At 42.4% G+C, this 27,038-nt stretch overlaps 6 protein-coding genes across 11 annotated transcripts; all 6 read right to left on the reverse strand.

The window, feature by feature from the left end:
• Nucleotides 1–159: 159 nt before the first annotated feature.
• On the reverse strand, nucleotides 160–6,111 carry LOC4339168 (histone-lysine N-methyltransferase, H3 lysine-9 specific SUVH1). Of its 2 annotated transcripts, none has more exons than XM_015784352.3 (3): nucleotides 5,923–6,111; nucleotides 1,339–3,428; nucleotides 160–531 (listed from the first exon to the last, which is right to left on the reverse strand). In XM_015784352.3, exon 2 carries the CDS (start codon nucleotides 3,407–3,409, stop codon nucleotides 1,391–1,393), a length of 2,019 nt encoding a protein of 672 aa, XP_015639838.1. In that variant the 5' UTR covers nucleotides 3,410–3,428; nucleotides 5,923–6,111; the 3' UTR covers nucleotides 160–531; nucleotides 1,339–1,390. The 2 variants fall into 2 exon arrangements, with proteins under 2 accessions (XP_015639838.1, XP_015639839.1); XM_015784353.3 differs by having other exon boundaries at nucleotides 5,919–6,111.
• A 907-nt stretch (nucleotides 6,112–7,018) lies between these two features.
• Nucleotides 7,019–11,177, reverse strand: LOC4339169 (proteasome subunit alpha type-3-like). The gene is made up of 11 exons (XM_015782167.2): nucleotides 11,052–11,177; nucleotides 10,092–10,241; nucleotides 9,965–10,004; nucleotides 9,789–9,872; nucleotides 9,434–9,507; nucleotides 9,276–9,362; nucleotides 9,114–9,198; nucleotides 8,836–8,882; nucleotides 8,002–8,067; nucleotides 7,415–7,505; nucleotides 7,019–7,320 (listed from the first exon to the last, which is right to left on the reverse strand). Exons 2-11 carry the CDS (start codon nucleotides 10,193–10,195, stop codon nucleotides 7,249–7,251), a joined length of 750 nt encoding a protein of 249 aa, XP_015637653.1. The 5' UTR covers nucleotides 10,196–10,241; nucleotides 11,052–11,177; the 3' UTR covers nucleotides 7,019–7,248.
• A 635-nt stretch (nucleotides 11,178–11,812) lies between these two features.
• On the reverse strand, nucleotides 11,813–12,966 carry LOC4339170 (uncharacterized). Its single transcript, NM_001420667.1, has 3 exons — nucleotides 12,564–12,966; nucleotides 12,371–12,487; nucleotides 11,813–12,278 (listed from the first exon to the last, which is right to left on the reverse strand). Exons 1-3 carry the CDS (start codon nucleotides 12,885–12,887, stop codon nucleotides 12,201–12,203), a joined length of 519 nt encoding a protein of 172 aa, NP_001407596.1. The 5' UTR covers nucleotides 12,888–12,966; the 3' UTR covers nucleotides 11,813–12,200.
• Nucleotides 12,967–14,633: 1,667 nt separating this feature from the next.
• On the reverse strand, nucleotides 14,634–15,785 carry LOC4339171 (probable calcium-binding protein CML9). 4 transcript variants are annotated; one of them, NM_001420658.1, is made up of 3 exons: nucleotides 15,572–15,779; nucleotides 15,330–15,485; nucleotides 14,634–15,262 (listed from the first exon to the last, which is right to left on the reverse strand). In NM_001420658.1, the coding sequence occupies exons 2-3, from the start codon at nucleotides 15,403–15,405 to the stop codon at nucleotides 14,871–14,873; spliced, it is 468 nt and encodes a 155-aa protein (NP_001407587.1). In that variant the 5' UTR covers nucleotides 15,406–15,485; nucleotides 15,572–15,779; the 3' UTR covers nucleotides 14,634–14,870. The 4 variants fall into 4 exon arrangements, with proteins under 4 accessions (NP_001407587.1, XP_015639158.1, XP_066166369.1 ...); XM_015783672.3 differs by having other exon boundaries at nucleotides 14,742–15,262; nucleotides 15,330–15,441; nucleotides 15,572–15,785; XM_066310272.1 differs by having other exon boundaries at nucleotides 14,742–15,262; nucleotides 15,330–15,434; nucleotides 15,572–15,695.
• A 1,178-nt stretch (nucleotides 15,786–16,963) lies between these two features.
• LOC4339172 (calmodulin-2-like) lies at nucleotides 16,964–19,411 on the reverse strand. Its single transcript, NM_001402579.1, has 2 exons — nucleotides 19,191–19,411; nucleotides 16,964–17,748 (listed from the first exon to the last, which is right to left on the reverse strand). Exons 1-2 carry the CDS (start codon nucleotides 19,264–19,266, stop codon nucleotides 17,375–17,377), a joined length of 450 nt encoding a protein of 149 aa, NP_001389508.1. The 5' UTR covers nucleotides 19,267–19,411; the 3' UTR covers nucleotides 16,964–17,374.
• Nucleotides 19,412–22,238: 2,827 nt separating this feature from the next.
• LOC4339173 (SNF1-related protein kinase regulatory subunit beta-1) lies at nucleotides 22,239–25,374 on the reverse strand. 2 transcript variants are annotated; one of them, XM_015783665.3, is made up of 4 exons: nucleotides 24,950–25,374; nucleotides 23,183–23,268; nucleotides 22,926–23,088; nucleotides 22,239–22,800 (listed from the first exon to the last, which is right to left on the reverse strand). In XM_015783665.3, the coding sequence occupies exons 1-4, from the start codon at nucleotides 25,121–25,123 to the stop codon at nucleotides 22,450–22,452; spliced, it is 774 nt and encodes a 257-aa protein (XP_015639151.1). In that variant the 5' UTR covers nucleotides 25,124–25,374; the 3' UTR covers nucleotides 22,239–22,449. The 2 variants fall into 2 exon arrangements, with proteins under 2 accessions (XP_015639151.1, XP_015639150.1); XM_015783664.3 differs by having other exon boundaries at nucleotides 23,183–23,367.
• Nucleotides 25,375–27,038: the final 1,664 nt, after the last annotated feature.

Genomic DNA, 27,038 nt, shown 5'->3' on the forward strand with positions numbered 1-27,038 from the left:
ATCCATCCAAACAAGCCAGCCATAGATCAACGCACACAGCAAAGCTATAGCCAAGGAAGAAATGAAGTAGAGCGAAAATGCAAGGTGATCCCATCCATCCAAACAAGCCAGCCATAGATCAACGCACACAGCAAAGCTACAGCCAAGGAAGAAATGAAGTAGAGCGAAAATGCAAGGTGATCCTAAACCGGCACATTGTACATGACTGCATCTGACAGGTCACAACTAATTGCTAGAGTTCCAGTTAAAACTGACGCTAGCCTACAAAGGATGGGTGCAGATGGATTACAGACGATTTGCAGCAATAATATCAAATACATGCCCCCACAAAATATGGAACAAAAGGTGGTGTACAGAGGCCACCAAGTTACCAAGTGCGGCATCAACACAACAGAGTTTAACCATAATTTAACTGTCTATGCAGTTCAAATCGACGGTAATTTACTGTCTCTTCACAGTTCATGTTGAAACCCATCGTCATTCTCAGGGAATAATACCAGAGCTCGAATCTGGGGGTACAGGCAGGAAGTTCTGCAGATGTAACAACACAAATAATATATCAAGCTGATATCTGAAAAACACAAATAGAAGAGACAAAAGTATGTGATGCTCCGAGGTAGATTCAAATAGCATATGTGCACTACTTTGTATGCAGAAAGTGAAGCCTTTCTGGCATTGTTATCCACTGCATTATTGCGCTAGGAGACGAACATATTTGCCCCTTCTTTCCGCTGCGTCTGAGAGGTGCACAAAGAGAAGAAAAGAGACTCGTTTTTCGCACGCACGCTTCCTGAATTGCTAAATGATGCATTTTTTACAAAAACTTTTTATAGAAAAGTTACTTTAAAGATCATATTAATCATTTTTTCAAGTTTAAAATAATTACTTCCTCCGTTTCACAATGTAAGTCATTCTAGCATTTCCTACATTCATATTGATGTTAATGAATCTAGACATGTATATCTATATAAATTCATTAACATCTATATGAATGTAGGAAATGCTAGAATGACTTACATTGTGAAACGGAGGGAGTAATACTTATTAATTAATTATGTACTAAAAGCTCATCTCGTTTTGCGTATCTTCTCAATCTTCTCTTTCCCTCTTCTCTCAAACACAGAAGTACTGCACTTAACCTTGTCATCCCACAACATTTGCGGTCCAGAAGTGCATTACAAAAGGAGTGTATATTGTAGGAGACGTAGATGCACAATTATATGATATAAAACAATAAAGTGTAGTGCATCACATAAGTAGTAAGTATTCACCATTTCACCTAAGTAAACAGTGCAGTTTGGCAATATAAAGAGAACCAATTTTGTCAAAGGAATTTACCTGGCAAATAGGTTTGTGTGTTGATCCAACACAATGAAGATACATCCATCAATTAAAATACTCCCCGGCAGTTTGATGATCCACAAAAGCAGTTCTTAGTTCTACGAGAACCTGAAGACTCAGATCCAGCAACACCATAGTCAAAAGTCAGTTCTGTCATGGGAGGAATGTGCTTCAGTGCAAAGAACATGATATGTGGGTGGCTGTCATCTCCATGGTCATGCTGAACTGGCTGCCAGAAAACATTCGGGGAACAACTATGGTTCATGAAACGTGAGACATTTCCCATCTTTTTTGCACTAATCTTGATGGGCAGTGGCTCAAATTCATCAGCTGATACATATGTACTCTCCTCACCAATCAATTCAGGACCAAAGTTGAATTTTAATGTCTTCTCACCAGGACATACAGTCTGAAAAATGTAATCATCTTCACTGTCATCCAGATTAACTTTGAGCTCATCAATGACCTCACCAGTATACTCACAGATAAATGCACCAGCACGAATGGGATCCCAGCAGCGAAGACCCCAGCCTCGATTTGCAGTCCGGAAGACCTCAAAGTGAAATCTGACCCCTTTTTGGGTCACTCTGTTCCGGCAATTCGTAGTACAATGGCAAGCATCACCGCATTCATAAATTATTGGCTTGCGGCACGCCAAAAGTCCTGATGAGCTGTAAGGTAAGTCACCTCCGTTATGTTGTCCACAAGCACAGTTGGGATCACCAGGCAGGCAAACACTCTGGCATCCGCAACCCTGTAAGGGTTTCATAGAACTGAGGGGCCTCAAGTATTTGACTTGACTGGCATAGGTGAAATGCCCAGGTCCTTTCTCATGGTCTACCTCATTGACAAGGCAAACTGGGAGAGCTTCAGCCGCAGATGATAGATCAGGTAATATAACCCTGCCTCTGCTTGCTGGATTGTCTATCCATCCTTGAGTCATCTTCCACAATGCAGCTCCATCAGGCTGTCCAGGCTCACGCAGCAGTTTGTACTTGAAGCAATTGATACCAGACTTTGTTCTCTCCTTCCAGGACTCCTGAATCTTATAGAGGCCATCATATATGTAGATTTTTCCAGTCAGGCAAAATGGATCCCTGAAGCCCCGCACAACCCTGATCTCGTTCTTCCTATGCAGGCTCCTCTCCAGAGCAAGGTTACCTCTCTCAAGCTTTTGATCATGCCTCTCCTCACTGTTCCTACTATTGCCACCTGAACCACTGTACACCAGTGTATCTGTGTCATCATCCACATTCTCATAGCCACCTGCTGCAACAATACATATTGCCACAGAATCCTCATCGCTTCCAAATTTAGCACTCATATAATCAATGCCACCCATACTAGGAGCATGCAACCCGATGATACATAGCTCCATCCGGAAATAGAAAATATCCCCTATTTCAACTCCAGGAACAAGTCCTACCCTTTTTCCCACATTAGCCCTGATATTGCTTGCCATCATGATGGCGCCAGCCTTCAGGTCAGCCCGTTTGCTAGTCTCTTGTATTTCATCCAGTTGCAGATGTCTACGCCTAAGTGCTTCAAAGGTCATGTGGACTGCTTCCACAACCTCCCTGGGATCACTGGATGAAGGTGGTAAAAAGGCAAGCTCCTTGCCAGCAACAAAATTCTTGTAAACTGGCTTAGGGCGCTTGAACTTAACTCCATTTGAACCATCAGCAGCTGAACCAGATGATCTCTTGGACTTCCGTCCAGATGCTGAACCTGAGTAAGGTTCATCGCCATCAAGTGATACAATGCCTGGTCTGGTCTTATATGCCGAGATAGGAGTGGCATCAATAGCTCCATTATTGGTGTAGCTTGTATAAGAAACCCCATTTGCTGTGGTAGTGAAGGCAGTAGTTGAACCAAAGGTAGGAAGGATTCCAGAACCAAAACCGACAGGAAATTGGCCAACCGGAGTGACACATACCAAAGGCGGGGTGCTTGACTGGTTGACATTGATTCCCAAGGGTGCAGGGAACATAGGAGCTAACGATCTAATTGGTTTGGCATCCACGAGTTCTTGATAAGGACCAGGTATGAAATTCGACGCCCTATCCATCTCAAATGTATCAAAAATCCTGCACAAGAAAGAAGAATCTTAGTGTGTACTTGATAGAAGAAAACTTGGAGAAAGCAAGGCTTGGTAAAACATTAAGCACAGAGAGGGATCTAATATGAAACTGTTTTTTTTTTACTCTTTTCACAAACAACATAAATCAAAAATAGCATACACCTACCCAAGAGCTAAATTGGACTGTCATTCCCCATTGTCTATGGCACCTGGATTGTATTTAACATAATTAGTACTTGTGTTTTCCTCTTTGTATTGGGGGATTAGGGGTTTTATTGTGTATACACCATATTTATATATACTGCACCATTGGGCTGTAATGAATACAAGCGCAATTCATAGCATGGTATCAAGGCCAAAGGTCTTGATTTCGAATCTAGACATGAGGGGGAGTGTTGAAGTAAAGAGTAAATTGCCTGGTGCCCTACTCCATCAGATTAAGCTTTTAGTTCAACTAGCTAGTGCATGCAACTCAAAAGATCGGACCTTCCCCCATGTTGAGATGAAACATTTCCTCAAGCATTAAAAAAGTTTCACTGGTACCAGATAGAACATATGCATATGGTACCATCTTATTAATTGGCAGTGATGTACATCCAAATCATATAGTCAGACTAAAAAAAAAACTATTTCTCCCACAAAATTACTCCCTCCATCTACTTTTGATAGTCATATTTCCAAATCTGAAAATTTATCCAACAACCTATCATCTTAATAACTTTCTCGGATTTAATGCATGACTCTCCATTCTTCCACACAAGATTGGGCTGCATGGGTATCAAAAAATGTAAATATTAATGAATCGCTTGTTTACGAGGAATGACTAGTAGCATGTTTAAATAGATGATAAGTAGAATTACTTATCCTTGGTCTGTGTGCCAAGATGAAATATGACTATCAAAAGTAGATGGAGGGAGTATTAAATACTCCTTCCATTTCATATTATAAGTCGCTTTGACTTTTTCCTTTGTCAAACTTTTTTAAAGTTTGACCAAGTTTGTAGAAAAATATAGCAACATTTCCAACACAAAAGCAAACATATTATCAAAATATATTCAATGTTACATTTAATAAACTAATTTGGTGTTGTAGATGCTGCTACATTTTCCTATAAACTTGGTCAGATGTAAAGAAGTTTGATTAGGAAAAAAGTCAAAGCGATTTATAATATGGAACGGAGGGAGTATCAAGTTTCTTGGGTGCCAAGCATGAGATGTACCCCCCTCCATCCTTATTTAGATGATGTTTTAGGGTATTGGTTTTGTTTTTGAATAGCTTTTTATGTTTTGTAGGTATTATGTTCCCAAATTACCCCTAATAAAAGTAGTAGGTATATTGCTCCAATGAACTCATTTATTTCTAACCACTAGCATATTTCGTCTAGAGCTTGGCTTGGCTGTAACACGACCACTAGCACAATCCTGTTCAGCCACGCACCATGTCTACTTGTGATGAAATTGAACAAGCTGGACTAGCATAGTAATGTGGACAGCTCAGTAGAAATAAAGTATATTAATTAGGGGTAAGACAGTCTCAAGTAACACAATTGAACATCACCCTAGCCTGTGTGTTTGGCCCAAGATGACAAGTAATTCAATGGAGGGAGTAGCAAACTTGACTTGAATCCACATTTCACGTCAAAGTTGCCTGAATTCGTATAGCGGTTTCAACTATATTTACAACTTACCGTTATCCACTATAAGGTCAGTACTGAGACAATTATGCCAAAACCAGATTGATCAATACATAAGAGGGAAGATAAACCCCTAGTTGTCGTTTGCTCTATCATGCATGCATGCCGCCATCCAAAGTCATCCTGCTCGTTTCACCCATTGCAACAGACAACAAGGAGGGCAGGCAGACCAGGGAAGTTCAGAAACCTACCGGAGTGTCAGAAACGGGCAGGCAGCATTTTGATGCAGCTCTCCACCAGAAATACTCACCTCACAAATGTTCGCGGTAAAGCAACCGATCTAACACGCATCCAGGATCATGCATCAATGGTATTGTAATGTGCTACCTTTTGGTGTTGAAAAAAGGCTACCTTTTCAAGCATTCCCAACTCATAGCAGCCTTATTTTGACATGAAGCCTGATGCTTAAACATCAAGTTGGGATTATAGGCGAGTAACCCCCCCTACCGCGGAACAGATAACCTCGAACAAACCCAAACTACAGCACGATTCGACAACACAATTAACTGAAATACGAAATGAACTGATGGACAAACCCTAGGATTGGAGCCCCCCAACACCAAACTAAACCACCATGATTCGAACCCAACACGCCAAACCCAAAAAAATTACTATTGAAGAAACCCTAGGAATTGGAACCCCCCTCCCTAAATCACACACGAAGGCCGAGATTCTGCGAGGCCGCACTCGCAACGGCACGCGGGCCGTTGACCAACGAAAAGAAAAAAAAATCGCCCGAATCGGGGGGAGAATCACCCACACGCACGCACGCACGTCCAACGGGAGAGCGAGAGGAAACCCTACCTACCTGAGCAAAGGAGCCCCAACGGAGGAACGGACGGAAGCACCCGGCGGGGCGAGTGGAGAGGTGGTGGAAACCCTAGAGCAGCGCCATCGTCCTCCGCCTCCGCGCCCCCCAACGTCCCCGCTTCTACTCTCCCCGACAGACAAGCGCGCGATCTGGGAGGAAGGGGAAGGGGAAGAGGGGAGGGGAGTCGTCGGCGTCGCGGGGTGGGGGTGGGGGTGCGGGTGCGAGTGCGACCGTGCCGAGAGGTGAGAGAGTGACTAGGGTTGGGCTTAGGTGGCGGTGACGAGTGTCTGCCTGTCTGTCCCGCGTGGAGCGGTGGGAGGTGAGCCAGCCACGGGATGGATGCGGGCTCGGGGTTGGGCCGCAAAAGGGGCCGAGAGCCGATGTCTTTGGGGGGAAAAGGACGTGGACCACGCCACACGCGCGCGAGTTACGGCGAAAACATGCATACGGTGTGCGCCTGAGGTGGCCGTGCCAGCGTGCAGCGCACACAGTGACACAGCACACATGACATCCTCAACGTCCCGCAAGATTTGTCGCTAAGATTAAGGAATAAGAGAACCTGGACACGAGCAGGAGCGAAAAGACTTCCCGGAAATGTTATCCTAGATCCCTTAAAACACTTGTATATTTATTTTTATTTTTTTATTCCTTGTAAACACTTTTACTACTACTTTACACAATAAAATTGTCTTATGCCGTTTCGTTAAGAAAAAAAAAGTATTCTCACACTTCGTGTAGTGTTCCATCTATTTTTTTCTGATTACATAACAGGAGTGACAAACATTTTGTCTCACTGAAATCCCATTGATAACACGACCACGCGTGCCTACATCTATTTCCTAAAGTACTTGTCACCTGTGCTATCTATTTCTTAAAGTACTTGTCACCTGTGCTGTGTCCTAAATACTAAGTATAATCATAGGATTTTCGTTTCTCATGATCCAACCATCTAAGAATTATAGTTCACTTTCATTCATCGTAATTTAACCACTAAAATATAAATTGGTTATCAAAGATGAGACGGTAATGATCAACGCTCACAGATTATTTGAGAACGGGGGCAGTATATAACTATCTATATCAAGTATAAAGGTTGAGCAAACAGCAAGGAGTGTGGTTCGTCATAAATCAGGAGCAAACAATATGTGACAGCGATCGAGCTGCATAGTACAACATTCTTTTCTTGAGGTGGTTCTACGTTGAAATGAAACTGACGAGCTGCCTCAAGTCTGTTACACAATGTAGTGATATGGTTATAGATGATCGATCGGTCTAGCATCGAGTAATGGAGATATGATTCTAGAGCATCATGATCGGCGGTTTCTAGTCTGCGTCCATCTCCTCGAGCGCTGCCTGGGCGGCTGCCTTCGCCTGCTCCACGAGGTCGTCTGGAACCTGTATTGACAGCCCGGTAACAGAGTTCATATTTCACATGATAAGGGAGGTTCTATTTATCAAGGGAGAAGGCATGTTTATCCCTTGTATATACCTTCTCATGCTGGCGCTTTGATTCATCGCATACCCAGCTCAGCTCCAGTTCAAAGTCTTTGTCTTTAGCTTCGTCATGCACTCCATAGATTCTGCATTGGTACAAAGAAAGGTCACAGGCGAGAAAAAGAATGCAGATCTTCATTAGCTTGGTCAACATTTCCTTGTAGAAGTTATTTACGTTTTTCTGATTTGTTCACATGGTAGATGGTCTATTATGAGTCATGCATGACTCATGAGTCATGAGTACCAACAGTCCCACTGACAAGACAAATCTATAGCACAACAATTTATGCTCAGAAAAAAATCTCAAAGCTACATATTATTGTCAATCTGTAGTGCAATGCAACCAAAACTGGTGCTCATAGATCATGGTACAGTGATTATTCATGTGAACAAAGTACCTTCTGTACTTAAATCATCCAATAGATTTTTATTTGTTCTAGAGGGGAAAATTGCATTAGCTGCTGGTAGTCGACAAATAAGTGCATAGCAAATTTTAAGGCATCCATGACAGTATGAAACAAACTTTCACTTGTGAGCTCTAAGAGGGAATTTGCAGATTATAGTAAAAGGTTCAGGACATACATCTTTGCAACCTCAACAATGCCTTCTCTGCATGTAAGCTCAGAAAGATTCAGTTTCTCTATCTCCCTGTACAACATTTAATAGATGTATCAGAATTACAAACCATTGTTCATGAGTCATGACAAATAGACAGCCAACATATTCAAAAGCTGAATCATCTTTTCTTGAACCATCATAAACACATCTGATGATTGCCAACCCATTCCTTGATAAGCATTAAAACTACGAAAAAGCTAATATATGGTTCATCAAATTATAATCTAGAGTTTGGGTCAGTTTTCCCTTGGCAGTCATTCAACAACCAACACCAATTCTAGAATATCTGTGATATATTAATGAGGCTATTGTCTAGTTAATATATCAAAAAGGTGACAGAAGTGCAAGAAGTGCCAATGCCAAAATAAGCATATAAGAAACAAAGATTAGATCAACATCTTCCACCATTGAAGATGGAATACTACTTAAGGACTACTATATATGCAAGATGTGAAGAGATAACTTGATGTATATAGTAAAAATACAAAAGAATATGCTAAGTTCTAAAGATAATTATGGATCATCAAATTTAACAAGTGATGAATAAGCCACCACTATTTGCGTCCTAGTAATATGCAACAAAAAAGAAGTTGGGCACTAATGCAGAAATCATACAATAAATAGTACTCCCTCCGTTTCACAATGTAAGTCATTCTAGCATTTCCCACATTCATATTGATGCTAATGAATCTAGACATATATATCTATCTAGATTCATTAGCATTAATATGAATGTGGGAAATGCAAGAATGATTTACATTGTGAAACAGAGGAAGTATCAAAACCCTAATAGCTTACGTTTTTGCAGCCTGTCTTCCTTTCCCCAGGGCAGCACCGAAGTATTTCTGTCAAATTCGATTCAGAAAGTCATTCTTCCACATTAAAGAGTGCTTCCCAAAGAAATAATGCACATGATACTAAGCAAGAAATACGGTATCTATCATAAAAGTGCAAATATGTTCATTACATGAGTGGATGAGCCCAGCCACTACCATAAGATGGTCAAGTTGGTCTTTCAGTTGTAACAAATAAAGGTATGATAGAAGTGCTACAGTGTATTAGGGTAAAAAATTTACATAGGAGAGCCCCGAAGGTTCGATCATGTAGAGTTGTGGCCCATCCCTATCATAACCTCCAAGAATAACTCCACAGCCAAAAGGCCTGACACAAGAGGAGTATAAATTGCATCAAACATCTTAACCAGGGATTGTATTGAAGAAAAATGTTGACCGTCTTACCTGAGCCACCAGTAGAGGGTACATAAATGTACATAGCTAGCTACACGATCAGCCAATTCCTTTACAGGCATGGGTTCTCCATACACCCTGGTGCAGTACAGCGTTAGGCAAAACACCTAAAAGAATGTAGCTATGGGGAAAAATTCAAGAATTCTCACTTTTCATAACTGGCTGCCTCTGACTTTGCCCTAGAGACTATCTGCCTACCATCCGCAGCTAAACCAGCAACAGCCTGAAAATGAGAACGTAAGAAGCCAAAACAATTTGAACAACAATGACAAAACAGAACAAAAGAAAAGAAAAGGAACACTTTACAAAATCCAAGCTTTATCACATATATCCATTATTACAAAGTGACAATGTCAAAAAGAAAGTGACAATACCAAAAAGAAAAAAAAAAGTACTGCCAGAAAAATGAAATTACGCTGGAAGCTGCTGGGAAATTTCAGAGCTAAATAATTTGTTGTGATTGGTTGCTCATCTGAAGAAACAAAGAGGTGGAAAACAAATTACCAAGCCAGAGTGTCGGTGCACAGAGTGGAGTCTCCGATTCGACCCCTTCAAAATCATCTTTGATGTTACCAGCTTCTCCACACCCTACAGAACAATGAAGCCACAAAAGGTTATCTCGCAAACTCGCAAAGTAACACTACTTTTAACCACAAGTAAATCCAGTAATAACCACTTACAAGGACAATCCCATCTTTGCATTTGATGCCAACAACAGTCCTGCAAAAAACATCAGAACTTCAGCATAAAGTTGAACAGCCCAAAAAAGGGTAATAAAACAGAGGGGAGGGTGAAACTAAATCGAACCCGCTGTTGTCGACGGCCTTGCCAGCATACTCAACCTGGAAGACACGGCCATCTGGGGAGAAGGTGGTGACGGAAAGATCATAACCAGTCCCTATGCTACTCATTGTGAAGTTGCTTCAACCCCTTAACTGTATTTATATTATATTTCTCCTGAAAACAAAACGTGGAAGAAACCTTTTTCAGAATAAGTAGTATAAGCTCCATGGAACATTCAGTGACATGAATTCACCCCGCAGATACACTAAATTACTGTTGTTCCATGGAACATTCAGTGACATGAATTCATCCCGCAGATACACTAAGTTATTGTTACGGAAGGGCCTCTGGATCACACGATAAGTGGTGTACTAAACCTCATAACATAAGTACATAACATCCTAAGTGAAGATTTGAGTTATTGATTTACAACTGAAGCTGACTGCCCAAACCTTTTAACAAATCCCTTTGTCCGGTACTTTGTAACGAGGATTAACTGTTAATGGCAGTAAAACAAGGACGAATCCTACAAATTGACAAGAAGGGGCTTTTTTGCTGCCAATTCAGATATCGATTTGCGCCTTAGTCCTGTCATCCCCGAATCGTAAGATTTAAACTAAAACAAGGCCGCTAAGAGCCGAGACACGCGGGAAGCAATGCAAGCAATCCACCCAATATGAGTACGGAACAGCTGCGCAGCAATCCACAAACCAGAAGGCGGCGGCGGCGGCGGCGGCGGCGGAGCGCCTCGATCCCACCCGCAACGCCATGAACCCTCGCGCCTCGGCTAACTAACTAGGAACGAAGATACCGGCAAGTATTCGGGCTCCCCAATCTACGCAACGCCGTGCCGGTGCCGCCCGCGCGCGAGGCGACAATGCGCCCGCCGCCTAGATCCCCCGGCCGCGCCCTCGACGTACGGAAGAGGAAACGCGGGGGGACCTGCAAGCCTAACACGGGGGAGAGGAAGCGGGCGGCGCTTACCGATGCCTGCGGGGGGTGAGGGGGGGCGTCGCCGGCGGCGGCGGCGGCGGCGGGGCGTCTCGTCGAGGATTCCGGCGGCTTCGGCTTGTGGCGCAAGAAGGTGGGGGGAGTGTGTCGTCTTGGCTTGGGGGAGAAGAGAGAGGAGGAGACGAGTCGTGGTGCGGTTTAAGTTGGGAGGAGGGAGGCGGCCCGCGTCTGACTCGAACCGGGACTCGACTCGACGCGATCACGCGACGGAGGCAGGAAGGTGGGCCGGGCCGTGGGCTGGCGTTCAGTTGGGCCGGAGAGGTGAGGCTGGGCTTTTTGTTCCTGGGCTGGATTTGGAATAGAGTGTTGCCTGTACAAACATTTTTTTTTTGAACCAGTTGCCTTGTATACTACCTCCGTTGCAAAATAAGTGTATTCGTGGGTATCCGTAGCCAATGTTTGGCCGTCTGTCTTATTTGAAAAATTTATGAACAAGTTAAAAAGAATTAGCCACACATAAAGTATTATTCATATTTTATTATCTAATAACAATAAAAATACTAATCACAAAAAAAATTAAATAAGACGAACGGTCGAACGTTATACATGAGCAGTGCAAAACTGCATTTATTTTGAGACGGTGGGAGTATAAATTACAAACTTAGTACTAACAGATACTTCCTTCATTTCGCAATATAAGTTATTCTAGCATTTTTCACGTTCATATTGATGTTAATGAATCTAGATAGATGTATATGTCTAGATTCATTAACATCAATACGAATGTGGGAAATGCTAGAATGACTTACATTGTGAAATAGAGAAAGTAGATTAGAATAGCGGGTCTAAGAAAACAGTTTCTCTCAGATGCATATGGACCAAATAATCCGTGGCGATAATTCAGTGTTCAGATAATTCGCTGTAATTATACTCGCTCGAAACACTCAATATTTCTCAACTACAAGGCAGAGTTTACACTTTCACTTCAACAGCTAGCTCCCTTCGGTGATGTACAATTGAACATCGCCATTTCTTCCTTGCTAATTCATCTCCTCATTGCGTCAATACGCAGATCCGTCTCCCCTCTTCAGCGTCACCAACTTAATTAACACCACGAATCACAAGCAGTAATTCACAAACTTTAATTACTCTGCAAATGCGTATGTTCATATGCTGAATCAGTCACGAGAAGCCGTCCCGGCGATCCTGCTCCTCCGCCTCCTTGTTCGCCGTCTGCACGGCCTTGAACCACAAGAATCCCTGCAAAAAAATTTTAAAACAAGCAATCAAAATCCATGGAAAATTTGGATTCATGTCCTCGCAATGGAGATTGGCAATGAGAGGATGCGTACGGAGGTGGGTATCCCGGTGAAGACGAAGAACCCTAGGAGCGGCGCGTACAGGGCGCTGTCGGGGCTCACCACGCCGAACACCGGCCGCTGGTTCGCGTACTCGAAGATGGACCCGATCTGCGCGCCATGGTTAGGGTTTGGGATTCGAGAGGAGGAGGAGGAGGAGAGGAGTTGAAGGGGTGGAGAGGCGTACGGCGGCGATGGCGGTGATGGCGGAGGCGAGAAGGTAGGCGAAGAAGGGGAGCTCGACGGCGCCGGGCTCCTGCTGGCCCCCGCCGCCGCCGCCCTCGCGTGCCCACGGCGGCGGCTCGTCGGAGCCCGGGCGCGCCCACGAGGGGACCTGCTCGTCCGCCTCCCCCGACGACTTCGCCGACCCCTCCGTCGCCGCCACGGCCACCAGTCCGCCCCTCCTCCTCTTCTCGACGACCTCCACAACCGACGCGAGGCGGGCTCGAGGAGGGCGCCCCAGGATCAGGCGGAGGCACCGCGAGCTGCACGCGGACACGGCCGCCGCCATGGCTGGCTGGGTTGGCGAGCTCGCCGTGGCGCGCGCGGTGGAAACGAACCGTGGAATGGATAGGACGCGGGTGGCGTGCGCGCGGCGCGGGGTTCCTCACTTCCCATCACCTCACCTTTTTGGGCTGGGCCGAATTCAACAGTGTCAGTGTGTCACATAACATATGGCCATATGTTTTTGTTTCTTTATTTTCTTTTTTTTTTGGACAAAAACACCCTAGAACATTTTATATCTGACTTGTATTATGTAAAACAAGAGGTAGTACAGAACATACTATGTCTAAAAAGAATATTAAAACCAAATTAAAACCACATCCAATATATTTCCACATCCCTATCGATCTTGTCGCCGGTGGAAGAGAAGAATAGGCAGAGATCTGAACAAAATATGAAGAATCATTGCACCGTGGCTTTTTAAGATCACAGTAATCATCCGACCTGAAGGATGAGTCCGTGGAACCGTTGAAAAGACATCGGTAAGTTCATGCCTCGATCTCGAACTAGATTTGCTCCCACGTAACCACAAGTCCACAACTCTTACAAGCCCTTTACTAATGCTAGATAGACCAGCAGTGAAGTAGAGAGAGGGAGAGAGAGCGTGCGTGCCAAAGAACTGTTATTCTAAAGAATGTTGTCTTCATCTCCATATGTGTAACAATGACACACAAGACACATAGCCAATCACTATTTATATATGGAAGATACAGTCGAGACAAGATATGAACGATGAACAAAACTAAAAAAAACATAACCACATAAATTCTCATTTGCCTTGAACAATGAACACTTTGCGAATTGCAATTTGCAACCCAGAAGGTTCACTATTTCATCCGGATATCGTGTGATTTTCATCAAATTTTGTCATCCATAATTCAGAAATCCCACAAACCACTTAGGTTATTTTCTTTATGGATGACTAGATATATTACAAACTATGGGCACGTTTAGTAAGCCAATTTGTGACTTTTTCGGCTGTACAACACAGCCACAGCCGAATAGCTGAAGTGTTGCGGCAGATGGACATTGTAGCAACAATGTAATAAGCTTGTCCTGCTCTAGACATGTAGTTACTGGTTGGCTGTTGCAGTAGTTGTAGCCACTATTGCAGCGCAGCTGCAGCGGCTAGTTCTGCCGAACAAGCCCTATTTCCGTTAGAGATGAATCAAATATTATTATACTTCCTCCGTTGCAAAATGTTACAATCTAAAATGAGTCAAGACAATGAATCTTAGGATGGATCAAATTCCATACTTTAGCTCCCTTTGAATTGAAGGGAAATTGGAGGGATAACAAAGGAATTGAAACCCTACACTATTCATGCATTTTATTCGTAGAAACTAGAAAAGGAAAAACGTAGGGAACTTTCCTATTTCTACGATTGTAGAGGAAAAACATAGGAAAGTTAACATCCACTCTAACCTCTTGGAAAACTTTCCTTGAGTCTATCTCTCTTATCTGATTCATGCGTTTTTCCTGTGGTCCAATCAAATGGTTATTCTTGTGTTTTGCAATCATCTGTTTTACACTTGTATTCCTATCAGAATCCTGTGTTTTTCTTATTCCCCCGTTTTTTCAATCATGGATTCAAGGGGCCTAAAATTGCAACATTTTGGTACGGAGGCAGTACATTACAAACTTAATAAATATAAGGAATATAGAACAACTATATAAAACATTAAACAATGGTAATGTAGAAGTACTTTTAGGAAAGTCACACTTTTGTGCCACGCGCGCATGATTCATAAGTTGAAAGTGCATCACTAGTTTATGTCAAATTTCAAACAGAGTCCACCAAAATTCGCAAAGTTTCATAAAACTGTCACTCTTCTGGACTCATTTCAAACCCAAAACAAGATTCGCTTGAATCATATCGCATATACTTCTTCACATCCATTACCAAGGTTGATTAACCACATGGATATCTTTCGCAAACAAATTAAGCATAGAAAAACAAAACAAAACAAAACAGCTAGTAGTATTACTGCTACTTGTTGTTCATCAACACCTTGACGAACTCCTTGTACTCGACGCGGCCCTCGCCGGCGGGATCCGCCTTGCGCACCATCTCGTCGGCCTCCTCCTCCGTCAGCCGGTCGCCGTGGGACACCATCGCCTGCCGGAGCTGCTCCGCCGGGATCACCCCGCTCCGCGCGTCGTCGAACACGTCCAAGCACGCCGCGAGCTCCTTCTCCGTCGCCCCGCGCCTCATCTTGCGCGCCGCCACCGACAGGAACGCCGCGAAGTCGATGTCTCCGCCGCCTCCGCCGCCGCCGCCGCTGGCGGTGGCGTCCGCCAGGAACCGCCGCGCCTCGGCCTCGTCGACGTTCTGGCCCAGCGACCGCAGCGCCGTCACGAGCTCGCCGGCGGCGATGCGACCTGCGGATGACGAGGACGATCAGTGGCAGGTTGGATGACGGGGAAACTAATCTTGGTGGCGGCTTACCGTCCTCGTCGCTGTCGAACAGGTCGAAGATTTCTCGGCACTCGTCCACCTGTTCTTGGGTCAGCTTGGCCGCCATGGATGAGAGAGAGAGATCAAGAATTTCGCCTAATTGCTGTGTCAAAGCGTCAGCTGGTAGCAAATTGGAATGGAAGATTTCTGGAGGAATTGAAAAGAAGCAAAGGCGTTTCTTTTTGACAGGTCAAAAGAGAATTAAAAACAAATTCATTTGATTAAATTCCTACCTTTGCAACTCACTTTTTCTTCATATGAAAAATAACAAATCAGTGAGCTAGTATGATTGAAACAAGGGAATTGGACAAGTTGAACGATGGAAAAGAGGAGGACGGGTCATCTACAGTGGTCATGGTCATATCATAGTGCTTCAATGGCATAAAGCGACGTTTCGTCCAACTTTGGTTCGATTCAGTTTAGCTGTAAAGATGGATAGATAGGACTCGATGATTTGTCACACCGTTTATTAGTTGTTGTCCTTTCTTATTTCGATTCCGCATTTGTAATGTTGTTAGGTACACTCATTTCAAAGGTAACGAGGAAAAGATAGGACTCGGTACCTAAAAGATAAAAAATAATACTCTCTTCGTCCCATAATATAAGAGATTTTGAGTTTTTTGTTTGCACTGTTTGAACACTCGTCTTATTAAAAAAAATTAGAATTATTATTTTTTTTTGACTTACTTTATTATTCAAAGTACTTTAAACATAACTTTTCGTTTTTTATATTTGCATAAATTTTTTATATAAGATGAGTGGTCAAACACTATAAGCAAAAACTCAAAATCCCTTATATTATGGGACGGATAGAGTATCTATGAAATAGAATCTAAATAAGAAGAGTCAATTTAAAGGTGTGACAAATCATTGAAACAATGTTGAACACAGACTAGAGCTACCACCTCTGTTCAAAAAGACATAAAAATTTCACTAATTTTATGCTTATCACCTGAAGTGGGAAGTGGTAGCTAGTGACGGATCTAGGCATATTTTGTAGGGTAGGCCGACTCCACGGCTTTTTTTAAAGCATCCTACAAACCTTGATTTTCATGTATAAATTAACAAAATATAGTGAAATAATCACACTTAAATACAAACTAACTAATAATTGATCTTACAGGATTGGATTAAATTTCTGTTTCCGTCACTGGTGGTAGTAAAAGCCAAGAGCCAACAAACCAAACCGGTAGTCCTGAATCCTGATCCAGCTTAGCTCAACAGCCTGGACCCGTACCAGTACACCACTTGTATCCATGAGTGATTGTGCTCGAGCATGTACTGAGATTCCAGCAATGAAAAGCATTCGCTGTCAGGGTCTACTTTTCGTTGCTTCGTTTGGTTCCAGCCTACTACCTCCCTCAAAAAAAACAAAAAAAAAAACTCTAAACAGATTACGTGTAGATTCATAATACTATAATGTTGTCACATAGCATTCCAGATTTGCTTTTATGGGACAAAAGAAGCAGACATGAAGGCTTGACAGTGGCTATCAGTACTTGACTAGTCCTGATCAAAGGAAAGCTAACACTACACATTCAGTTCGTATGCATCATATATGCACCTTGGCATACTAATTTGTGAATGCCTCGAAACATAGGAGCACAAAATATAGTTGCGATAATTTTGCAGACATCAGCTAAAATTCAACCAGGATCACCGATCATCAAAACATGGTCACATGGGTAGCCTCAGGATGCGGGGGATGGCTGCAACCATTCAATTCAGCACGCAACAGGGAAGTAAAGATGATGATAGAAAGGAACCAGGCAATGCATATCTGCACAACGATCCAAGAAAAATGATGAAACCCCAACAAATCCTATGCTCCGGCAGGCGCAAGATAAGCATCACAATCAAAAGAAACCAGGCATCTGATGTTGTTTCGCATGACTAGACCACCTAACCCGATCGCTACTCAACATTACCACCAGCAAAGATAGGTACTTAAAAGGAACATCACAAAGTACAGCTTTGTTGTAGGCCCTGACAGTTTTAGTTCACTTCAGACAGAACTTATTTAATGGGAACCCTCCTCACTTGGCCATCATGACCTTAACGAACTCCTCGTAGTTGATCTGGCCATCGCCATCGACGTCAGCCTCACGGATCATCTCGTCGACTTCCTCGTCGGTCAGCTTCTCACCAAGGTTGGTCATGACGTGGCGGAGCTCAGCAGCCGAGATGAAACCGTTCTGGTCCTTGTCAAACACACGGAAGGCCTCCTTGAGCTCCTCCTCAGAGTCGGTATCCTTCATCTTCTTCGCCATCAGGTTCAGGAACTCTGGGAAGTCAATGGTCCCATTGCCATCAGCATCAACCTCGTTGATCATGTCCTGCAGCTCCGCCTCAGTTGGGTTCTGACCAAGGGACCGCATCACGGTTCCAAGCTCCTTAGTAGTGATGCAACCTGCACAATGTATTCAGAGATCAGCACAAGAGAGTACTAAATGGAACATGCGATTATCTCGTTCAACGCTTATAAAATTAACACAACATGGTCCTTTAGTGCTGCAATATTGTAATATTGTTTTATGTCCACAAAGTACAATTTTAAGACCAAGAAATCAAAGTTGTCCTGAGTCCTGACAACAGAGTACATACACATCACAAAACCACCATCAGTATCGTTATCACTTTCAGCCAATTTATGAACCTATTTCACAGAATGATAGTGCTAGATAGAATCATTGAACATATAATACAAATCACAGACCACTATATGCTACAGTCCAGATGAGAATCATGAAACGATAAGAATGTGATGCCTAGGTTTAACAGCCACTTAGGTAGCTTCCCGCCACCGCACTAGCATACGATCAACTCATAAACCTACATCAATAATTATTGTGTACACTAGATGTGGCACAAATCACAAACCAGCCCAGCTTGCATCTAAGACTTGCTAAAAATGAACTTCTCTTGCGCACGAGCAAGAAATAACTACAGGCCGCCGAAGAATTCAAAACATAGGTTTTAATAAACTATGGCCACAAAAGAGCACTTTACATCTTAAATGTTGGTCTAAGAACTGCATTGATGTCTCTATTTTTCCTTCGTGTAATGATGGTACACCAACATACTATCACTCAACACTTCTTTCAACACTACTGGTGTACAACCCACAGTTCTTTCAACACTGTTGTACAAAGACAAATATCAACTGAAGCACTAGAATTTCCCCTAAACAAACTAGCCATAGGCATCATACTGCTATTGCAAAACCAGATTCACACCTCAATTCTACATAAAGTTTGGTATATTCCACACCCAAATTTCAAAACCACACAGAATCATTGGCCTAACTCCACATAGAGATTCTCAAGCACTCGTGGTAGATCATCATGTAAACCAATGTTCACGCCATGCTAAATAACAAATGGCATGATTCACAAAACTCGATGTACGGATCCTCCTCTCCAAATCAAACAACTCTCTGCCGCTCTTAGCCCCTAGTTCAAAGGGCCTAGTTGCTGATCCCAAATCATCCATTCCTCTAAAGCACGGCAAAAATCCAAAACACACCATACATCGAAACACACAAAATCCGCTAAGATCACGCCCCCCACGAAAACACAGCCGCTGCACAGCAAAAACAGCTAAACGAGGCGAAATCATCCCGAATCACCGCCGAACCACAAATCCACACCCAACCCGTCACAGGATCAACCGGATCTAGCGCCCCTGGACACACGAAACCCTACCGCGACACCGCAATTCGCCCGGATCGAGCTCCGCGTCGCCCGATCCGGCCGCGCCGCCCAGAGACCGCGCGCGTGCCCCAACGTGGGGGGAGGAAGAGGAGGAGAAGAGAGAGAGAGAGAGGGGGGAGTGGTGGGTGGCGCGCGTTACCGTCGCCGTCCTTGTCGAAGAGGCTGAACGCCTCCTTGAACTCGGCGATCTGCTCGTCGGTGAGCTGGTCCGCCATGGGGGGTTGGTGGTGGAGGCGAGGTTGGGGGTGTGGAAGCTTCGAGAAGGTTCCGCGAGAGGAGGAGAGGAAGGAAGGGGAACGAGTGGCGAGGGGGGGGTGGAGAAGAGATGGCTGTGGCTGGGCCTTTATAGGCAGCGACCACGAGAGAGGGTCGCCGAGATGACGGGGTTATGTATCCGGTTCTCTTTTGCCTTTTTTTTTCTTTTTCTTTTTTTTGTACCTTTTGTCTTTTTTTTTCTTTTTTAATTGCTTTGGTTTTTGGTAATCTTTATTCCATGTTCCATTTTTGCTCTTTTGGAACTTTAGGTTGAGTGTAGATGGGTAATAGTTTTTTTTTTGTTGATCAGGGTTTCACATGTATATGTAACTTTTGTTGTTCAATATGTTATAATTGTCGGTATATATAAAGATACTGAAGGATAGATTAATCTTCGTAGGAAGTCAAGGAGAGGATAGCTAAATTCACTAACCAAACTAGCTGCGGAATATTTGATGGGTAGTTGCTAAAGTAGCAAGAAATTAATGTTACATGTGTCAAGTAACATTAGAGATCAAGATGGTGATAACCGATGAAATAGTTAGTGTATCTAACATGGGGAATATCCAGTGAAAACCATCAAATAAGTGAAAACCATAACTAAAAGTTTTGTAAATTCATGAAAAAATTACTAGAGATAAGTATAGGTATGAAGTACATTCATATCAAATCTTAAGTCCAAACTAAAATTCATTTGAGAGAAAAAAAAAGACAAATTTGGGGTGAATAGTGCTTTTCATGAATTTATAAAACTTTTAGATATGGTTTTCACGGGTTTTCACTTATTTGATGGTTTTCACCGGATATGTCCCCATTCAACATTGTGACATAGGGTTGCGACGTGGTTTTCATCACAACATATGATATAAGTAAATTGGCGCGAAGGAAAACATGTAGAAGAATTCAAAAAGAGAAATTTTGGTCGTTAAGAGTGTGATCATTATACAAAACGAAACGATATCTTACTTACTTTTGCCTTTTTATATTTTTTACTATGTCACTCGGTAATGTATTGGAGAACACCATTTTTTCCTCATACATGTTAGAGTTTATTGAACTTATTTCCTGTATATGTTTTGAACGTTACTCTTAGTGTTTACTCCATATTATGATATATTCTTTTTTATCAGCAACCATGTGCAACTATCCCCTTTTTTTATATATCTAATTGTTTGGCATACATTTATCCACCCCAGGGACCGAGGTAGGCCTAGTAATCCTTATGTGAATTTCATAAAAACATCATATAATATCTAAAATTACCATGACTCTGTTAGCCCAACTCCAGGTTACAGCACGTTTAGTTCAATATACTCCGTCTATATCGATCACAACATTATTAATAAATAATAACCACACCTAGCCGCGCTAAACTAGTTGTCCCAAACAACAGTACTTATTCAAGATTGATCCTATGAAATATGGCCCTTTTTGCAAATTGATCTTAAACAATTATTCTTTACCCCAACCTGTCTTACACGGCAGTAACACAACTAGTCTAAGTTTTGTCTCCAACAAAACCCAAAATTCTAATCATGTCTGCTTCGATATTAAGGCTCTCTGTCAATATTTATAGTATCACAACCGTTATTATATTGTTATATTTTATATTACTTTATTTTGTATATTTTAGTTGCAGCGTCGGAAGAAGAGTGGGCCTAAGACAGAGAAACCCCTCTCATCGATCGTTCGCTTGCAACAGCTTATCATTAACCACAACCAAATAGAGAGTGTAAATTTTTAAACTTAATTTAGGGCTAATTTTGAGTTTTTTTTGTCATATTCTGCTTATTTTACATCGGCTTTTAAATCTCAATTGATAAAAAATTAAAAGCTATGCATGTAAATTATTTTACACGTTCAAAGCTCTATGTGTCCTTCGTACGCGGCGGCAAGGAGATTAAGGAGATCTTCGAAAGCTCGAGTCGCCATCCATCCTGCCGTCTCAGTGACTTGTGTCAATTTGGGCATCGGCAAGATATCTGTTCGTTGATCTGCTGGACTGGGCTGGGCTTTAGCAGGCTCTAATCTAGTTGAAACGATGGCTCCGATCTACTCATTGACGCATAATAATTAATTAAGTATTAACTATAGAAAATTTTTACGAGCAATTAACTGTTCGAGAAACGTGTGCTTAACAAAGTAAATAGAAATTGACAACCTGTAGTTCCGAACACACCTTAAGAAGGTGACATGAGAATTTGTCTCCGGCGGCGGCGGCGGCTGAAGTTCTTCGTCGACGTCGTGGTGACGCCTCATAAACCTGGGCTTCAGCGGCGATCCGATCAGGACGCGCGGTCACCACCAGCCAGGGCACCGGGTATTTGTATCTCATTTTTGTACTATCACAAATTTCAATGAAATACTACGTGCGAAATTGCGAATGCAAATCACAACAGAGTTTGTGGTTTGGTTTGGTTTTCAGTTAACTAGCGTCAAAGTCTCACACATGCGACGTGTAATTCCAGCTGATCTTCTGTCTGTACCAAAAGACAAGTAAAAGAAGAGATGTTCATCCGATCAATCTTTTTTTTTTTAGGACCATCCGATCAATCATTCATCGCCATGCTTGCATAGATATAGTCCGACCATTGCTTTCAGTGTCACTGTTGAGCCTTTTGACAAAATGCAGGTAGCTTGTGACAGCAAGAAGTTAAATCTGGTGTTCCTCTGTCAACATCCACATCAGATGTGTGATCATGTGCACTATGCATATCACCCTTTTCTTCTTGTCTTGGTTATCCAATCAACACTTCAACTTTATCCAGATGATATAGACGACTTCTTCAGCAGCTGCTGGTCTCAGCATCTTCTTTCTTCCAGTTTCTCCGCATCACAGGAAAAATGAGAACACATATTTGCATAAATTCACAGGCTTTTTCAAATTTCCATGCACCATTACTCTCAGACCACACAAATTTGCACACTGACATTAGGTAAGCATAGAGGGATATTCTCTTTTTTTTTCATCCCTCTCTTGACTCATTTTCTCATAGAGTTCAGGCTTCTAAAACATCATGCTACAACAACAGCTTATTAAAGAAACAAAGAGAGAAATTAAAAAAAAAGTTGATTGCTTTGATCAGCATCAAACAACAAGACCTCCTGCATTTCACTTATGTACATTGTCAGTTACCATGAGTTTAACCACCATTCTTTGTTCGCTTCGCCGTGGATGACCTTCGCAGCGGCTTGTACAGCACGAAGCTTACATACTTGGATTGAAACCGGTGAGTGACTCCAAGAGCAAGCAGCGACTGCGATCCCCATCCTTTCTCGATATACAGGTGGTTGAGGACAACATGCTTTGGCTTCAGAGTTTGTTCTTCAGAGTTATCAGTATCACCAAGAACAGACATTACAAGCTGAGGTGGCAGTATAGGTGGCTCCTTGGCAAACTCCTCATCACCTGGGAGCTGGAGATCATAGCTGTGTTCAGGCGACGGAGGAGAGTCGAATCCTGCCACGCTGCCCAGGCTTTCTGGGATATAATCCTATTCAAAACAAAGATGTCTTCAGATAAAACCAAGAGGGAAATGCACATTTTTTTTTGCCTTTGCGGTTTTAGGTTCTCTCAATTTTGATTGCTAAAATCAATAATTAGCATATTCTTACTGACATGGACATCGAGGAGGTTGGCAACCTGCCCTCCCTCATCAGCCACATGAGGTAGTTCAGGGACATATTTCGGTTCCCCATCGACGATGATCCTGTAATGGTATACCCCTGATGGCAGAACTAGCAATATGGTATGGTCTTTCCCAGACTTCTCTAACACCCTCCTGACAATAAAATGCCGGATTTGTATTTTAGCATCTTATTTCTGAAATGTGGAAACAATCTGAACATGAAATTTCATTGTTAAATAGCATGTACCTTGATGTCCAGTTATCCCATGATCCTTCCACAAACACCTCATTTCCTCCTTGACTCCATGAGATCAAAGTTGGAATTCCCTTCTCCTGGGGATGGTTATTGGTGGATTCATCCGATTCATTTATCCATGAATTGTTGAAAACAGGAGAAAATTCAGTAGGTATATGCAGTGGGGCTACTGGAACCTGCAATGTGCACTTGCCTGTCAGTTCAAGCAGGACTAGCAATAATACTCAAACATGTGAGTTATTCTCACTCCCAAATAAATACAGATTAGCAACATTCTTAATATGAAAGATGGCAAAAGGTAATAGTTGCCAACTTGTTATGGCACAGTTATAGCAAACTGAAGCATGAGCTCATGACATATCTCTTCCAATATTACAGGAACTGAAACAGTTAATGATGTATTGATGTGTAACATTCCATAGGTCAAAATGAAATTGATGAGAAAGTGTGTGAAGACTGGACGCTGACTTCATTCTACAGGGAAAAGGGAGAGCAGTTTTAACTGGGACTAAAGACTCTAAGAGTAATATATAATAACTGAAGTTGTACAAACATTTGTAATTAGACAGATCAAAATACTAGAATATATTCCTCATATGTAACTGAAGTATTCCCTGTTAAATTACTTGCAACTCATCATCTCACTAACATGTTGGTCCAGGGCTCACGTGAGATATCAGTGGCAAATAAGGGAACATGGAGTCTTTCAAACTTTCAACGCTAAAAATAAAGAAATTGCCCAAATGCAGAACAACACAGTTTTCAGGATTATGAACTAGTATTACTCCAAGAACCAGCCATTTGACCTTTGTGAATTGTAGGCAAGGCCAACCAAGAACCAAGTGATTACAATGACACGTCTTCTAAATTCATGGGCTGTCTCGGAATCAGGAGTAAACAATGCGCTCTACATGGACACATTAAAAACTTGTAGCCTTAGCACACAGTACCACCATATCTTATCAGTACCAAAACCCCTCAAAACTAGATCATGGTCTCCATGCTTTTGTAATTAACGAGGGAAATGAAAGAATCAACAGCACCAAGATTATCTAGAATAGTAGTACTCCACATACAGCCGCCACAGCTCAATTTCTATCATATAATGATTAAAAAAAAGGTATATGTGCCCTCTAGGGGTAAGAGGGCCAACTTGCCCACTACAGTGTGTGGAACTAATCCAAGATTCAGAGCCACCCAATCCGTTTGCAGAGAATCCAGGTGCCACCAAATCTATCAACAGTTCTTGACAGAGCCTTTTATTGCGGTGAAGTTTTTTTATATAGCAACAAGGAGTCAAGAACACACTCTTTGAGAATATCGGAAAGAGATACAAGTTGCGGATTAGTTATAGATCTGTAAGCTTTAGCCCTCAGCTTCAGCTTCTGCTACCCACTAACCCTACAGTTGAAGGCTTGAAGCAAAGTGAGCTGCCATTTCAAGTTTATCAACACTGGATGGATCTTGCTGAATTCTGATGAGTGAAAGAAGTGAAGAGGATTCATAGAAAATTCACCCCCTTTTGTGTGTGTGCGTCACAACCAAGCTCGCAAATCGCAACCAGTGCTAATGCTAAATTGCCAAGCTAATCAAACAATCTCGACAAAAAACAAGAACTCGACATCATCGAGCGAGACTAATTTAGCAAGGCACAATCGAGGAGGAAACACTCTTTTACGGTTTTACCACGCAAAAGCCACCAAGAACATCAAATCAAAAGGAAGTAAAAATTAATAAAAATTAATCACCACATCTCACCTGCGGCGTGAAGACGTAGGGCACCGGGGGAGGCAGCTCCCGCATCACGGCGTCCGGCGGCATAAGCGGCGGCGGAGCCCGGGCCGCTGCCCCCGCCGAGCCAGCCACTCCGGCGGCGGCCCCCGCCGCCACGTGGCCGTTCTCCTCCCCTTCCTTGCCGCTCGCGTTCCCCATACCCCGCCGCCCGGATCCCTCGCCGACCCCAACCCACAGCTACTCGCCTACTCCAGTACTCCTCCCACCTCCACCAATCAAACCAAGCAAGCAAGCAGCCCAACTCCCACCGGCAGCAGCAGCAGCAGCAGCTCAAACCAGACACGACGAGAATGCGGACGGCGGACAGGAGGAGGGCCCCCACTCTCGCGCTCCTCGCCGACGTGGTCGCCGCGAATCTCGCCTCAGCCGCCGGCCGCTTCGCCGGAGGCAGGGGAGGAGGAGGAGGAGGCGATATAAGAGGCAGTTTGGCACGTGGGTCACGTGACTCGCACGCCGCGCCACGCCCGCACGCTCGCGGCGCCGGCTTTAATTTCCGGCGGATTTCCCCCGCCGTTGGATCGGCCAAGTTTATTTTTCACACATATCCCACCCGTTGCAATAAGCGACAAAAGAACTAGAATACTTTCACGTTATTAAATTGTAGTTGTAATTATTTTCTACTTTAAACACTCCCCAGATATTTATATTCCTACCAAAATGCTTGTATTTTAGGATGGGGAGTAGAAATAAAGTTATTTCGAGATTAACATGAGAGGTGAAAAATGGAGCTATCCTTTAATTCGTTGTCCTAGGATTAGCATCTTCTTCTAGATTGAGTGTTTTTACGGATGAAGTAATTAGTAGTCTGGATTAGGATGATGCTTTTAGTTGGTGTGTTTGCGGGGATAGCTATTCAATTTAGTCAAAATTTTTGGCTTTGCGATGAGAATATTATTTTTCAAAGATTTGGATAGAGACAGCGAGAAAACAATACTAGTACTACCTTATAGATGTGGGAATTTCGCATTTCAGCAGTACTACTTCTGGATAGGGCCTGCTTTTCTCTGATTTGTTGCAGTCCTTCCGAGAGAGGTCATGTACTACTACTATTTACCCTATTTATCAGCTCACTCATATAATAATTAACTTTTCCCTATAAATATATGGTACACATGTCTGTCTCACAGATTTTCTTGGTTCCTATATCTAAACCGGCTGTAAACTTACAGCCCGCTTCTCATCTCTCTTCTCTCCTCTCTCATCCACCTCAGCATTCAGGCTTCTTATAGCCCTCTATTATACTTGCTCTAAGCACAGTGAATGATGACATTCATGATTTTTCTTTTTCTCTTTTAAAAAAAAGAACAGCTTTTAATCAACTTAAGTCTTAGTTCGTTCTGATTGTATTTTAAGTCTTAAGATGTAGATTGTATTTTGGTTTTTGTTAGCATGTTTTAAATTATTAAACGATATGTTTCGTACAAAAGTTTTCTATATAGAAGTTTCTCTAAAATATCAAATAAAGGTATCTTTTGAGTTTGTAATAATTGAAACTTAATTAATTATATGTTATTGGTTTTCTTATTTTATATGCTCTTAATTTTGTCCAACTATAGGTTACAAGTGGACATTAAGCCATCACCGTTAATACTTGGAGGTGTAAACTTTAGTAGAGTTGAACTAGTATGCTTAATAAATGACACGACCGAAAATAATATGGATGCTCTAAATATGAAGCCGGGAAAGAATATCGTAATAAATATCATGGAGAGATTTTGTGAAGGACCTACTCGGAAGGCTTATAATTGGTCCAATTTCGGTGTAAATTATTCATGTAATTTTCTTTACTAAACTCAAAAGTCTGCTTGATTGACCGTGCATGCCTAGATCAGTCCAGGATTATACATTTCAGTCATTGTTTCGTTTATTTATATTCTTATCCGAATCACATGTTATCAAATAAAAAGCCTTTTGTAAATAAAATTTTATATACATGTCCTTTGTGACTTAAAGTAAATATTGTAAAATAAATTATGTTGAAATTTTTGAAATTCAAAACTAACTTTTAAAATTTAATTTTTAGCTTATAAGCATAAGTATAAATGAAAAATAT

This window comes from Oryza sativa, chromosome 5, assembly GCF_034140825.1.
Source record: "Oryza sativa Japonica Group chromosome 5, ASM3414082v1".
Lineage (NCBI taxonomy): Eukaryota > Viridiplantae > Streptophyta > Magnoliopsida > Poales > Poaceae > Oryza > Oryza sativa.